Genomic DNA, 16,881 nt, shown 5'->3' with positions numbered 1-16,881 from the left:
CTTATAAAAATAATAGCTCAACTCCAGTAATTATTGTGAATTGTGCATCTTCTTGTAATGTGAGAGATATATTGCATATAAATTATTTATTAAATATTTCTAGCGTATTTGTTTATTTTCTTATGAAAATAAGTAGATTAAAGTGGCGACGTACATTTAACTTTCCATTATCTCATGAAAAAAATTACAGTGGTGAATTAGAAATTACTGTTAGGGTGTCTTCAAAATTACCCTGTGTAGCTAGAGCAAGCACTCCAGTGTGCATTGTTAACTAGTTATGCAGTGACAGTAGAAGGGGCTCTCTTTAATGCAATAGTGTTTTAAGTATTATCATTCCTGATGATGCAGCTTGCATCTAGCAAATCTTTTTCTTCCCTAAAATATACTGTTGTTTTGACACAAACAGCTTGCTACACTTAAGGATTTTACTAATAAAACATAATGTTGTGTTAGATATTATGACTGTTGCCACAGCTGAACTGACTTGTCAAATCAATCCTAATATGGCTCCCACAGGCACATAAAAACCTTATTTAGCTATCAGTTATCCTAATCACTTTGTTCAGTTTAAGGGTGCAATACTTCAAGACCAGTTCCTATTTATACATATATGCCCAGCCATTTAATAAAGTCTTGATTTATATAATAAATTCTTGTTTGAAAAAAAATACTTTAAAGCAGCAGTGTTTTATCAAGTGTGTTACAACATGTCTCCTTATACCCCCAAATAAATATGTTAATACACACAAACAGGATACTAACATGGAAAAGGGAAATGTTACATACAAAACAGATAAACTATCACTGAAGAAAAATGTATCCCTCTGATTATAAACAGGGCTCAAATGGGGTCACTTGATCTGTAAGCACTGAAAAATCCCAAAGTTTTTATCAGATATTTATACAAGGTTTCTTTTAGGATAGTCATTCATGGTTTTTGTATCCCTGTCGTCTACATTCTTAATTACATATATGTATACAGGTATTAATATACATATAAGTATACACATATATGCATTTCAACAGAGACAGACAAAAGAAAGATGACAATCTGTTGCTAAATGCTCACCCAACTATCATTTTTTTACACCAATAACTTATTTCCCTGTAATTGAAATAAACCTACCTTTGCCTCTTCTTGTTCAAAATTACTGTTGAATATCTGAGTCACACTTTCAAATGAAACTGTGAGAGGCAGCATGAAATTCTCAAATTCATCCTCGTCTTCACCTACAGGAAAAACAAAACAAAACAAAACAAAAAACCAGCAAAAGCATCAGATCATATTCACACCATTGTTCATAGGGGTCAGTCTCTTAAGCTTTTATAGAAAAATCTCACTGACATCATCAGAATTTTCAGAAGAAATACAGGAACAACAATTTGAGGTTTGACATTTTTTACTGAGCTATAAACAAAAGACAAACTGTTGATCACAAACAACTTGTATCTAAGACTACCACGTCTCCACATTTCATACCTTTATCCTTTTCATATTTCTGTTTTCTCTGCTAATCTAACAGCATTTGCTCAATACACTAGGAAAAACACTCACAAAATACAGATGAGACTCAACAGTTAGAAAACGTTGGATTTAAGTTGCAATAGTAAATTAGACCATTCCCTGTGTATACTTCACAGCACAATGTTTAAATCACAATGTTTTATGATGACATGCTATTTTCTCTACTTCCAATCTATTTAGTATAGGATGAACCTGCCATGGAAATAAATCTGGACTATGCTGGGGTTATTTGCATCACATCATTGTCTCATTTGCTTCAGAGGTGTGAATTTGGAGTAAATGAGCAAAATGTTGTGGGAATGGAAAAAAAAAAAAGTGATCGTCTTGGCTAGACAGCAGGAAGACTGGTCTGTTTCTTTGCCTTGTCATGATGCTGAACATCTCATCATAAACAACAACAAAAAGTTTTTATAAATGACAACTTGCATGGGAAGTGGTACTTGTGGTACTTATCTTCAGGTGCTTAATGAAGGTGGCTTGCCTCTTGCATGCTAATTCCTCTCTAGAGCAATGAAGAGTAGGAACTAACTTACGTTTTTTAAAGAGTTCTTTGCTATAGGGCTTCTCTCCCTTCTCTTTTCATTGGCTAATCAAGCCTGGGGAAATCAAGATAGAGAGGAAACAGTTGTGTACTTTGCCCTGGGCATCTATAAATGGTTAGTGTCAAACACAACAACTGGTCCAGACTACTCCTTGAACCAACACTAGGACCTTTTTCATTCTCTGCTTTCCAACAATACTATTAATTCTGGACTCTTATTTTCTGGGCAACTGATAGATAAAACAGACATATGCTAAGTTGCAACTGAAATTACCTGAGTCTTTTACGCATAAAATTAGTTGCACAAATCATAGAATGGCTTGGGTTCGAAGGGATCTTAAAAGATCATATAAATCCATTCCCCCTGCCACAGGCAGGGATGCCACCCACTAAACCTACAAACCACCGCCAAACCTGGCATAAGCTTTACAAATTTATTTCTTTTCTTCATATGCTCATTTGCAAAATGGGTTTAATTCCAGCTTCCTATTTCTCAGGGATACTGCAAAAATCAAAGCACTCACCCAGAAGAGGCCAGGAAGAAAACTTCTGTCTTCAAAACAGAACATACTGACCAACATACAAATCCAGGTGACAACCCAGAAAAAACCTACTCAATAGTTACTCACTAAGCTAGGATGACACATCTGAACTGAAAGAGGCAAATATCTGCTGAGAGAAGTAACTGTGATCCTACAATTAAAGCTGTCTCATAACAACATATATATTTCCAATGCAGAGGAAATGGAAGTTTCATAGTCAAACCCAATTATGGCATTTTCTCAATTCTGAATACTCAGCTTTGTGACCTAAACTGCTTCCTTTTCACATAGGACTTCCATGTCCAGCTTTCCAGATTTTTTTAAAAAGCAAAAGAAACACTTCCGATAACTTAAGCGTGCTGCATTGGTCCACAACAGTATCAGAACCTTCAAATAGCAAACTATGTTCAAGCAACCATGCACCCTGCACATGCAGAACTAGGGAGGCTCAGACACTTTGTGGCAGCTTTCAAAGCCCCTGCTGGCAGCAATAGGACTTGGTGGACTTTGGGAAACTGGACTCTAATCCCATCCATCTTTGCCTGTCTCCTCTGCCATCTCCATTCCTTTCAACCCAAGTCAGTCTTTTTATTTGCCATTTCTGGAACCTTTGTGAACTCCCCCTTGTTCATGGTAATCTCAGACCATTCATTAAGCTTTTTCTATCTACCTCCTTCCTTAGCCAGCTCTAGTTCCTCAGTCAATTCCAATACAGTATTAGTTTGTGCTCCTAATTTTTGCTCAACCAGAGCTTCGTCTTACGCTTCTAGAAGTTAAACATTTATTGATCATATTATTTTCTATTTCTCTATGTATTGTATATCCTGTTGCTTTGCCTCTTAATTACATATCCAATTACTACCTAAACATTTCTTCCACATTCTCGCATGAGCCACATTCACATCCCGTGAGCAGCACAGTATTAATGAGGAAAGGAAGAAACTATGCTAAACAAACCTTCCATGGTAAATTGTTCATTTGCTATAATTCAAACAACACATACATATCCTTGCTATGTCCTTTGGGAAGGAAAAAAATTGCATCACTTGTTCATTATAGTAGGTCTGTGTGTGGCTTAAGGCAATAGTGTTTTAAACCTGCTTTACTTGGAGAGGTTTGGCACTGAGCATGACTGCATATACCTGTAAGTACAGGACACTGACAAATCACGCAGAATAGCTCCTGAAGGAATTTTCTACAGTTTAGATCTACTGCTTTTGGTAGTGCAGAAGAAAAAGAAAGAAGTGATAAAAATTTATTAATCCTTATAAAAACTTTTATTTAAACACAACTTTTACTGGTGTTCTTCTATTAGTTTTGGTAACTATGTAATTCACACACAAGAATATTCAGTTTACTTTAGAAATCTTGGACCAAGAACCAGTTGGACAAAATGGTGCAATTCTAAATGCCCCTAAAATTATCAAAAACACAACCGAGGCACACAAATATCAAAGTCTAATTATATCAATACAATGCTGAAATTATCCAGCAGAAACCCAAGTGCATTTTGAAGCAAATACTAAATAATACTGAATAATATACTAATAATATACTACTGATTTTTCCTACTATAGTTTGATTTTGTTATTTACTCCAAGAGAACGTTGTTTAAAATGTAAATATTCTGAATTTACTGTATTTCATTCATCCCCCAAAATAATTCTATATTAAACTATTACTCAGAACAGCCCCATTAATGATAATTCATCTTCATATTATTCCCATGTAAATAATTTAGATACATCTCAAGAAGATTACATACAAAGTTCTTCTTGTAATTTGAAAAAGCCGGAGAATGCAATTGGTACAATGCTTTTTGGTCTAAAAATGCTGCTATGCACAGTTTGAAAAATCTTTTGATTCACAAGAGTACTGTCACTTAATGCTTGCACTAACACACAGAAAGCACAATACGTACACTTTTAGTAAAGTATACTTTACTTTTTAAATTTGGATCCTAACATGACGCTCACAATTGTTTGTTTCTATAGATGTGTTTGTTTATTTTTTATACCAATTCAAATCCAAACTTATTCCAGTAGGAACAAAAAGGACAATAGCCAAAAGAGCAATGCACATTTTCTTCAGATACTCCTGATCATTTCAGATCTCATAGAGTTGTCAATCCAGAAGAGTCACAATGATCTATTAGCTTGAAGCCAGTCATAAGTCACAAGCTTGCATTTTGTTTGTCTGGCGTATCTTTACACAACCTGTACTCTGATATGTAATTTTTAATACTTGCGATCCTGTTTTTACCAAATCTTTATTTTTTCTCCCTCACAGAAGAATCTACTGAAACTGCAGGTGTAACCTACTTTGCATTAGAAAAATATACATATTGCTTATGTAAATATGACACTTAGCCAGTATTGAAAGCCTTTTAACTGCAAGTGATCACAGGTCCAGCTCACAATTGCCATTCTTAAAAAAACAACAAAACCCAAAACTGATGAACATAGTTTGGTCTCATCTCCAACTCAACTGTTTTCAGAAGCATTCAGTGGCAGACACTACAGGAACCCATTATCATCAATGGGAATCTCAGCTACTGTTGGCTTACAACGTTGTGTCCATCTTCTGCCCATATGCTGTCTAGTCAAGTCCTTGCATGAGGATTAGAAATCAGCATACAAAAGACTTGCCACCTTATTTTTGGAAGCCCTTATCAGTGGCCCACTCTAAGAACAGGTGTCCACACTCATGAAAGCATTCTGTAAGGCAGATCCTTAGCTGACACAGGTCCACGACCCTGAATTGGGCCTCTTGTCAGACCTGAGGCAATTTGTGATATGCTGCAGTCTTCATCATCAGCTTCTCTAACACATGATTTGTTTTAGTGTTCATTTCAGCAAGCCCAGCCTTCCCCCATCTAGACAAGAAAGAGGTAGGCAATGCAGATGGAGCTCTGCCTTTTAGTCTGCTGGCCAAAGGTTGTGTCTGGATTCCAAGCAACTGAATCCTTTATTACATTGAGCTATTACATTGAGTTTTACATGCATCGAACTGCTCTGATCTCCCAAAAACGTCTCAGGATATAATACCAAGTGCATGCTCAAGTACTACTGGTTGAACTGCAGAATTTTGGCTACTGTTCTTACAAAACTGAAGGTTTTAGTATATTAGGAACTTGCACAAATAAATGAATTAAAAAATAAATAAAACAAAACCAACAATACTTCTACTAGAGGCTGGAAAGTACTGGCATAACCAGGACATTACCAAGAATCTCAAAGCACTTATTTAATCATGTATTTTGTAAATACCTCATATCTGATAAAAGAAATGCTTCTATATGAAAAACAAATAAACACAAATATCAACTTATCTTGCTTATTTCTCTAATAGAAGGCAACAAACAGGCTATCAATGCTTACTGTCATAAATCTCTAAAGTTAATAGGCAGTGATTTAAATACCACTATAAATAAATATTTATTGTACAATTAAACTGCTTTTTAATTAGTTAAATAAACTTAAAAATCCATAGCATTACTAACTCTTAACAAGACAGCAAGGCATCTCAGGGATGTCTGAGGAGGACCTTACCTAAATCTACCATGAGAAGACGAGTGAGAGCGGTGTAGAACATTGTCCGGCACCTAAGGTCACTGAGGCTGTAATTATCACTGATGCCCAAGAAAGGGAAGTGCTTACTCTGTTGAAACACAAGTGTGTGAAAAGTTTAGCATTCTACAAAATTTACTACAAACTTAACATTTTTTAACATTGTAAGAAAACTTACTGTGTGGTTCTGAAGCATGAACTTCACAGCCTCTATTTTCACAAGTTTTTTAAGGAGACTATAAGTAGCAGGTGTTAAGGAAATATCAGCCTTGCAATATTGTGACTACATTATCAGGTTGTACAAACTTTCAGGAATTTTTAGTGAGAAAAAAAAAAAAAAACTAACTGAAACAACAACAAATGCAAATTTAAAAAAAAAATATCTTGAATTTCATCTAGAAATATGTCATGAAGATATTATTTAGTACATTAAAGACCTAATCTATTATTAATTAAAGCAATTACTTTTCATGGCATATATTCTAGTCACAAAAGAGACAAATGAACTAAATGACTTTTATAATTAAACAGAGAGTTTCCGATAATAAATGGTAGTGTGTTTTCCCCAGACAGCCCCATGTTATCAGCATGGTAGAAAAGAAGCGTTTCTGCAACTGCCTGTGTTGAAGACTGGCCTTGGCAACGGGATGGGCAGCAGCCCTGAGCAGCACCGAAGTCATGGCCTCAAAATCATGGATGGGATCTTACAGGCCTGTCATTATTTCAGTTACAACAAATAAAAGTGTATCTCATACATATTCAACTATGGTTAACCACTAAACCAAAGAATTTTCAGATGTTTAAGAAGCAAATGGAAATTTCTTAGGAGCATACAAAGATTCAGAAGCAAAACCACAAGGTGGTACAGCAGGGAATTTTAGACGTATCTACGGATACCTCCACAGTAATGCCAATTTTTCAACCTTGTACACTTACAGCCAACCTAACTGACCACTGCTGGGCATTAACTGACTTCCTCCCTTCCACAGACTGGCCAAATGGAAGGCAGTGACGGGGCAGATGACAAGTGAGCACCGCGGTCCGGGGCTAGGCCCCAGTGCCACACTAGCAGAGCTCCCAACTTCACAGCAGCTGCCTGGCCCCGTCCTGTCCCGGTAACCCTCAGTCTGACAGCACCTGCTCGTACACAACGGCTCCCAGGGAGATGTACATTAAGTAACATAAAAGTAACCTATTCTGTATTAAATCAAAAGCTAAACTTGTAAAAATTAAGTTAGAGAAGGCCTTAACGGTCAAAAGCTCAAGACTTGTTTCGCAAGTTGAATCCTTTCCTAGGTGCAAATTACAAGCATCTTTAACTGCATGAAGACATGCTAATTCCCCAGCTCAAATGAACTTGGGCTTGGGGGAAGGAGATAATATCAGCCACTCCAGTAAGCGCCATGACAACTCCTCTGTGAGCTCTTGTTCAGCAGGTGACTGCTGCCACCAGGCATGTCTGCAAGTGAGGAGTGGACATGGGCCAAGCAATGGCCTGGTTTTTCTTACTCCTGCTTCTCCTTCATTTGAAGTAAAATTGCTCTATGACTTTCAGCAAGTCAGTTAAATTCCAGTGTCTCAGTTCTGCATTGACATATCCAAGTATACTAATATACTTTTTTAGAAATGCCATAGAAATGTTCAAAAAACAACAACATCCACAGGCAATGAAGGCATGAAATGAAAGAAGAGACTTATGGGCTTGTACATTCTATGACAAGTATTATAAAAATAGGACTTATTTGTTTGCTGAACACAGTTTATCACTGGCATTGATGAAGTTCTTTAGGAAATAATCAGTATGTGATTGCATAACGTTACAGAAGTGCATATGCTCCTGTACAGATGTAGAAGATTTTACAAATACCTGTAACTCTTATTATCACTGGTTGTTATTTTTTCTCCCTCTCCAAGTACTTCACTCTGTCATCCTTGCAAATAATTGGTGCAAGTGTTGTGTTGGATTACTTTTATAGGAACAAACAATTTCCTTTTTCATTTCAAATGGACTTTTTTTTTTAATAGGTAAAAACATACCAATAGGTTTTATAGCTGCTACTAGAAAAATCTCCTAATCTAGTTTTAGGATGATTCTTTTGTCAACTTACAGCATTTTACATATCATTGCCTGTTTTTATACCGCAAAGCTACATTCTTTTTTCTCCATTAAGAGAGAGTCTTTCATAACACTGGAAGACTAACAAAGACACAGATAAAGAATTTTTGAGAGACCATAAATATTTTAACTCAAGTTATTATACAAAGTAACAATGAAACTGTAGTTATTTTGATACAAAAATATACAGTGAAAAAGTTAATTATTAGAAAGAACTAAACATGCATGAGGGAGCACTATGGCTTCAAAGACATAAAGGAATGAGTAACATATTCCATTATGTAAATGAATTCAAAGATATTTCAGGACTGATCAGCTAGGAGGGACATAATGATTTATAATTCAAATAACTGAGCTTTGAAATCAAATTGGGCTAATATATTTCGAAATATGCAAACCTGGAATAATTGTGAAAGTAATGTAAACCATGACACCAGCTCCAATCATTTGTTGCCTTTGTTGTTAATAATGCCCTATGTTTTTTTCATTTTTTTCCTCCTCTTCTATACAGTACAGCTACTGGGATTATTATTTGCTTTTAATTCTAGATTATCCTTTAGAAAAAAAAAAGAGGGTATTAAACACACACACACACAAAAAAATACCAATTTTGAAGACTGTCTAGAAGCTGATTGACTTACAGGACAAGTACTGAAATTAAATAAATTATTATTTTAACCTTTCAGGCTAGCCACAATTTAATCTATATCAAATACTGAAAATTGATCCACTGGATCCAGCATCTTAACAATACTCTGTTTCTTTCAAAGCAATATATACCTAATACCTTAAAAAAAAAAAACTAATATAATGTGAAAAGGCCAAAGTTTGCAATGCCAGGAAGTAGTTATAAACTACTTCATATGTTTGAAATAAAAAGTACTTCAGTATTATTATTAAAAAAAAAAACTATTGGTAGAGTTTTTTATAGGAAAAAAATACATATCTTTAAAAGCCAAAATGACCAGTGAAATTGGGTTGTACATCATTTTCTGGGAAAAAGGAAAAACAGCCTCGACAGGTGTAATTTATCATTTTTCTGATTTAATACCAAAGAAATATATTAAAATAATAAAAAGAATCCTGAAATCCTCAAAATTTGTAGTGATAAATAGCCCTCCCTGTCTTTATTGCATTATGCCTACTAACAGAAATATTGCATGGTGGATTTTGCCAGACAAGGACGATTATTTTCCAATAAAAAGTTGCATATTAAATTCCAGCACAAAAGTGGGTGTCTAATACTTTTGAAATCTTTTATGGTTTGCCATGGAACACAATTTTGAACTTAACTAATACAACATCACAGTGAAGTGAACCAGCATTAAAGCTGCCTTTGTACAACCCCACCCATCTAAGCAGAAAAGCTGCTGTTCTCAGAATTTGAAGTATTTCCATTGAAAAATAATTGAATACATTTTTGGTATTTATGTTTTCAGTTAATCTCACTTTTTACTAGTCTTTAAACATTTCCAATGAGGTTTAAAACGTATATTTATGAAGGCAGTGCTGCTTTACATCCTGACTATGCATAGGGGTCTGAAACTGCTCTTGCAACAGTTAGCAAGTTTCTGCAAAGAAAAATACAATTTCATCACAATTTTATTCTTCAGGAGAGCTTGGGTTATTAAACATCTATTTTTTCATCCTTTCTAGGTCCTGATATTATTATGGCTATTTCATGCGCAGAAACTCATTTACTGCAAATATAATTTGAGTAATTTGAAAACTAAAACTATCAAGACATTTCAGCCTTGGAAAAAGTATTATTTACGTCAGTACTTTATACTGACCCCCATTCTTGAGAGCTAGAATGTGAATAAATGCCTTAGAAAGCGTCCATAATACAATACGAAATGCTAGATGCTTGTTGGCTTTAACAATAACATCAGGCTGATTATTTCAGCATGTACACATGTATGAATAAATAAGCAAGCATTGTAAGTTAGGGGCACCATGTTAAATTTCTTGGTTACTTTTATGTTTTGAACCCTACTGAAGCTGTAAGTATATCCCATAATAGAAGAGAGAACTCATTAGTCTCTTCATAAATCTTATTAATGAAGTAAATTCCCTTCTGTTTTTGTAAAAATTTTTAGTGAAGTTTCATTTTCAAGTCCTTTCCAGTCCTATTTCTGTGATGCCATGAGAACATAAACATGCATATTTAAGAATATCTCGAGTTATCTGTTTAATGGTATGTCAACGTACACATTGTTTGATTTTCACTGAACAAAATTCACTTACAGAATGTAGAAAGCTACAATCATCTTTCAACCCAAGGAAATATATTAAAATTCTTCTTATATGATTAGAATTCTATGGAGAAATAAAATGATTCCAGTCGTCATATTCTACCTGCCTACCCCTCTGCTTGTCTAACAATTAATCTTCTCTAGAAAACTACTGAAAAGTTGTTTTTATTTTAAAACAGCAAAGGATTTCACTATTGAGTGTTTTCATGAGCTCTGGTGGTTTATTATCTGTTGTATACCTATACATATTTTGTCACAGCAAAAATAACTACCACTTTTAAAAAAAAATCTTCTTGCTCAATTCACTGAAAATTCAAAGAATGAAGAATGATCATTTTTAGAATCACAGAATGGCTTGGGTTGGAAAGGAGCTTAAAGATCATCTAGTTACAACCCCCCTGTCATTCTAGGGATGCCACCCACCATACTTGGTTGCTCAAAGCCCCATTCAACCCGCCCTTGAACACCTCCAAGAATGGGGCAGCCACAGCTTCTCTGGGCAACCTGTGCCAGTGCATCTCTACCCTTTACAGTGAAGAATTTCTTCGTAATGTGTAGTCTAAATCTATCATCTTTTAGAATCATAGAATGGTTTTAGTTTAAGACCAATTCCCCTTGTCCTATCATGATCGACCTGAGTAAAGAGTCCCTCTCTATCCTTTTTATAAGACTTCTTTAAGTACTGAAAAGCCACAATGGGGTCTCCCAGAGACTTCTCTAGGCTGAACATCTCCAGCTCTCTCAGCCTTTCTTCACAGGAGAGGTGCTTGAGCCCTCTGAGCATCTCTGTGGCCCTCCTCTGGACTTGCACGAACAGGTCCATGTCCTTCTTGTGCTGACAGCCCCAGACCTGGATGCAGGTGGGGCCTCAAGAGGGCAGAGCAGAGGGGGGGCCAATCTCCTCCCTCCCCTGCTGCCCACCTCTCCGTGATGCAGCCCAGGATGCAGCTGGCCTGCTGGGCTGCAGACGCACACTGCTGGCTTGTGTCAAGCTTTTTGTCCACCAGAACCCCCAAATCTCTCTCCGCAGGGCTGCTCTCAGTGTGCTCTTCTCCCAGTCTGTACTCCTGTCTAGAAAAGATCCCCCAGTTCCACCCCCCCCCTCCATGGGCAGTGACACCTCCCACTAGGTCAGGTTGCCCAGGGCCCCATCCAACCTGGCCTTGAGCACCTCCAGGGATGGGGCATCCACAGCTTCTCTGGGCAGCCTGTGCCGGGGCCTCACGACCCTCAGCGTAAATAATTTCCTCCTTCTATCTAATCTAAACCTACCCTCCTTTTGCTTAAAGCCATTATCCCTTGTCCTATCACTACACACCCTTACAACTGGTCCATCCCCATCTTTTCTGTAGGCCCCCTTTAGGTACTGGAAGGCCACATATTGTATTCTTCTCCAACTAAGGAGACACAAGTGAATATTAGAACAAGTTACAAAAAATTTGCAACAAATAGCAAGTCAGCATCAATGACTTGGGAAAAAATTTCACATACTAGAACCCAGACAAACATCCTTATACAAAATTGTGGCTTTCTTCAGTGCTAATGATGACTCTGACAGAGTGAGGAACTTCCAGTCAGGCAAAAATAAAACATATGAAGAGGCTTGCGTTTAAAATCTGACTCGTGCTTCTTTTCTTAGTTAACTCATCCTTAAAGTAGAACAAATCCTGTTCCCAGCTGCTTACAGAATCAACCCTGTTCTCAATACTGTTGAACTCATCACCAGTATTGACTTCAAGATGATTCTGAATGGGATAGATAACTGTAAGCAACTAGTTATATTTTTCATTTGCTGCTAAGAAGTACGTGAAAATAACCCTGCCTTTGAAAAACCAGTAACCATGCAGAGGAAAAGATAAAGCAAAACAAATAAACGATAACATCCTAATTGGTTTTAAAATGTGGCACATAAAACAACAACAAAAATCTCATTAAATTTTACCTTATTATTTGCAAATTGTGTCATATACAACAAAAAGGATATCCAACTGAAAGGTCATTTAGAAACTGAAGAGTTCTTAAAATCACAGACTCACATCTTCCCCGGTATTTAAGATTTGTAACACTAGAATAAAAAAAAAAAAAAAAGTGATTTTTTAAACACAATTTTCTCTTTCTGAGAATTGCCATACAAAAGCTCAAACTAGTAGAGCACTATACTATGAATATATTCCTGTGATAAGTCTTAGGATTTTCCATTTATAAGATAGAAAATGTTATAAAAGTATGCCCAATGTTTTTATCCTGAACAAGTGATTCAAACATCTTATAATGCTGTAACAAATATCCTAATTAAAAAAAAAAAAGTAAAAAACAATATTCCTTTATTATATGTAATAATTAAAAGAAGTTTACCCTGACTTATATTTATCTAATTTTTCTACACAAAATCTGGCCACTTAACTTCGGCAGTATCTATCAGCCTAGTTCTCCATGAGATAAAACCAAATTGCTATAATTCCCCTTCAGCATAGGAAAAATAGGGTACAGAAAAACTAGAGGGACAGATCCAATGAGCTGGATCTGCTGCATCCAACTCCCGGTGAAATTCTGCGTTACGGTTCTTATACCAATCCCTATTTACCTCTTCCCTCTTTCCAATACCAAGCACTTAACTAACAGTGAAGATACTCAGGGGATACTTCATTTCCCTAATTGCAACCCCTCTCAGACATTGGTATTTTGGAAGAGTATTCTCTTATTAATGAGCCAACACAAATTACGATATAGGGTAACACTAGACATATTACCAGTCCCTGGGGACCACCAACCATGTACAACGTCTTCCCATTTTTGGTGACAATGACTTGCTCTACTACCTTCCAACAGGTTAACTGTGAGACTTGACATCTACAGCTAAGAGCTTCTACAGCTTCTTCTATACTGTGTGCAGGGCAGCACAAAGACACCTAAGTGACCTGGGATGGCATCTGCTATTTGTTCAGCTACTAGACATAGTTAGGAGGTGAAAAGGTGTCAGGAGCCTTCAAATGAAAGAAGTAAATTGAAGTCTGTGAACTGGAGGAATGGCATTTTTCTCAAGTGAGAAGCGGTTACAACAGTAAGTTAAGTCACTGATCCTGTAGTCGGGCATCTGCTAGCTTTCTTAAGGGAATGTCACGCAGGTCAGCGTCAAGAATCTTACCAAAGCCCAAATGTTTGATATTTCATGTTTTGGTTGTACATTCCTGCCAGAAAGCCCAAAAAAAAAATTAACACAAAAAAGTAGCCGAAACGCACTGATCACAATTATAGACCAACTACCAGTAAAACTTTTTTTAAAAGTAAAACTTTTTCTAGTACTCCTCTGAGAATCCCATTCAGGCTGCCTGGCCTAGAACAGGTTGCTTGCTCCTCGCTGCCTTTTTTGAAGGCAAGTACTGAGCCCTGCTCTTCTGGGAACATTCACTCCCACCTTATCAGAAAGCCATAGGGAAGCTGAATATCCCCTTCCTTCAGATGGAGAGAGAATGCTGTGTAAGAGAGAATGCGAGCACAGTTTCTGATACTGGATTCATCTGGAGAAATAGAAAACCTATTCCTGATCAAGGCAACAAATTCCTGGGGTCTATCTCAAACTCCCAGGTGATGAAGAATACATGTAAGTAAATTTACATTTGTATGCCTCTGTTTCCTTGTCCACAGAATAAGTGTAACAATTCTGACTTTAAGCTGTCAGACCTATTGATGAAAGTTGATGATCTAAGAGGCATAATCAGCACCAGCTATTTACACAGTGAAGCAGCAGGATTTAAATTTTGGGAATGGAGGACCTCAAGATGAGATGTTCAGTGCCTTAAAATCAGCGCTGATTATTGCCATCTTTTACATATACACAGGCTAAGGAATGCACTATACCGCATACACTAGACTTCTTTTTCAGGAAGTTATAAACTCAAGAATGCAGGTTAGGGCATCTGACTGTTCAGTATTATTTGCTCAGGAAAAGGCAAATAACAATGCAATTACTAAAGCAGTATTCTTCAATATATATTTGCAAACAAACATTGATTTACTTAACAAAATCTCTATGAAGAGCTACAGAGGTTCAAATTGCCTTAAAGAAATAGCCCATTCTAGCAAGTCCATAATTCATAGTTTATCCCTACTATGGGGAGTTCTGGAGATGTTTATAGTTGCACTAAATCCTTAACAAGTATATACCATACAATGCAATAAAAATGAATTTGGACTATCCAGATGTGACATCAATATCAAAATCATAAAAAGGCTACTTTGCAAAAGAGCAAACCCCTTGTCCTTCAGTAGCTAAATGTAAGACGTTTAAAGAAAAACAAGAAGTCACAGCAACAGCTTGAAGATAAAATTAAAACTATATGAGGAAGGCTCTTCAACATTTCATGACTTTTTTTTTTTTTTAAATTGTCTATCTTCTCATGTCTGTGTTTGGATGTTGAAAGATAGAGTAATAATATAAAAGCTAGAGAAGTACTCAAGAAGAGAGGCTGAAAAAATTCCATTATAATCTTAGCAGTTCCCATTTCTGTTTTTGCCTTATCAATAGCAGACTATATGAAAGGCACATAAAATGTAGTACTTTCAGAAACATCTGTGAAAGAGTTTAAGTATCTGAGAAAATTTGTAAAGATCCATAGAGGAATCTCAGAATACAAAAAGTGATTTTCCACCATTAAAGGAAGAGAAACCAAGGAATGAAAGAGAAGAAAAAATTTACAGCTCTCACAGAAATCTTGGCAAGACAGCTCTTAAATCCAAGTGCTGGTGTCCTTGTCTCCTCTCTCAAGTGGCTTATTGACTTAAAATATGAACTAAATCAAACTGAGTCAGAGCAACCAATCATGAAGTTTCAAATGAGTCACAGAAAGTCAGAATTTCATCAAAAGCTACACCAATCCAAATTAACAGAAATGTCTATGGTTATAAGCAGCACCGAACACATTTTAAAGGCAAATACAAGAAAAGTGGTAATAAAAAGTGGCAAAATATTTGCAATTTTGATAACTACACAGCATTAAAATACTGAACTAGGTGCAAAAAAATGAATAAAGCTATGAGAATTTAAAAAATATTAAATGAAACACCATTAAGAATCCAGTATACTTTCAAATACTTGCTTTTAGTTTACCTTTTTGTAAAAGGTAAACTAGAATAAAAGCCTAGCTTCTAAAAGCTACAGCAAAGAAGGTTAAACTTCCCATTTTCTCCCCTTAGAACCCTCCAGTTTGCTCTGAGACCTCCCCTGTCACCATCACTGCTTACAAGTGCAGTTCTATCAGTGCACCAATCACCCCTGCCCTTGTGACTTAAAAGTACAACTTTAGAGGTTTTCTGTTTTAAAATCTAAAATAGAGAAGAATGGGAAGGCAAATAGTGATTGTATATGCCAATTTACAATTCTCTGGGAAAAGTTTCATCCATCCACAGAAGAATCAAAATTCTTTGCACATTCCAAGTCATTATGATAGTTGAAAAAAAAAAAAAAAGGCACCAACATCCACTTCCAGCCCCTTAAATCCATTTTGTGACATTTTTGTTTTCTAACCCATTTTACTGTCCTTAATTTCCTGCCCTGTCCTTACTGTAATAGCTCTTATGGAAGTTGAGGACTGGAAATAATGCTGGTGGAGCACAGGAATGGGATGCCCAGCTTAGAAGACAGAACTGAAAAATGTACAACACAATTTTAAAAATAAAATTTTGGAAGAAAACAGAGAATCAGGGATAAAAGATAAAAAAGCAAAAAGATTTTTTTTTCCTTTTTTAAATAAAAGCGTGAAGTCAGCAAAGAATAGGGACCAGAGAAAATCCATCTGGCCACATGGATGGTCAAAGATACGTATCTTGTCAAAGATATGTTGCTACTCAGCCGGAAGAGATGATAATTGCTGTAAACCAGCACATTTTGAGATTTGTTTTTAAATAATAAAAACAAAAACAAACGAACAATTAGAGCAGAATTAGAGCAAATTAGAAATCCTGAATCATGTAAATTTAGGAATAGCCTTTGTCTCAATAATACAGATATACTTGTGTTATAGAAATCAAAAAGACAAAAAGAATCACACAATTTAAACTAAACTTTCAAAGATGCTTAAGGTGTCTGCTACCAAACTGACATTAAAAAGTAGGAGAAACAATCATCCAAATCCCCTAAAAGAACTTTGAAAATATCTTCCTTGCGTGATAATTGTGTTTCAGTAATAATTAAGACAGCAATTTGTTGGGAAGAAGGCTCGGTACAGTCATGTTTTAATTATTTCTTGTACATTATCATCATTTACAATAAAAGCTCTCTGTGGCTCAATGACAGTGATTGGATATATACTTTTCATTAGAGCTGGACAAAGGTGA

General features: G+C 36.1%; 1 protein-coding gene across 6 annotated transcripts in view; it reads right to left on the bottom strand.

The window, feature by feature from the left end:
• Nucleotides 1-16,881, bottom strand: part of RANBP17 (RAN binding protein 17) — a 162,503-nt gene that overhangs the window by 56,998 nt on the left and 88,624 nt on the right. For 5 of the 6 annotated variants that reach the window (XR_014318437.1, XM_082771276.1, XM_082771278.1 and 2 more), the window contains 4 exons: nt 12,533-12,613; nt 6,356-6,419; nt 6,160-6,268; nt 1,127-1,230 (listed from right to left, as the gene is read on the bottom strand). Coding sequence is in view for 5 of the 6 variants with exons in the window: in XM_082771276.1 (XP_082627402.1) it covers nt 1,127-1,230; nt 6,160-6,268; nt 6,356-6,419; nt 12,533-12,613 (358 nt within the window). In the remaining variant the exon portion in view is untranslated. The remainder of the gene's footprint in view (nt 1-1,126; nt 1,231-6,159; nt 6,269-6,355; nt 6,420-12,532; nt 12,614-16,881) is intronic. The other variant, XM_082771280.1, reaches the window with a different exon arrangement.

This window comes from Aythya marila (assembly GCF_965140915.1).
Source record: "Aythya marila genome assembly, chromosome: 14".
In the NCBI taxonomy this organism is placed as follows: domain Eukaryota; kingdom Metazoa; phylum Chordata; class Aves; order Anseriformes; family Anatidae; genus Aythya; species Aythya marila.
This window is presented reverse-complemented; position numbering and strand designations above follow the sequence as displayed.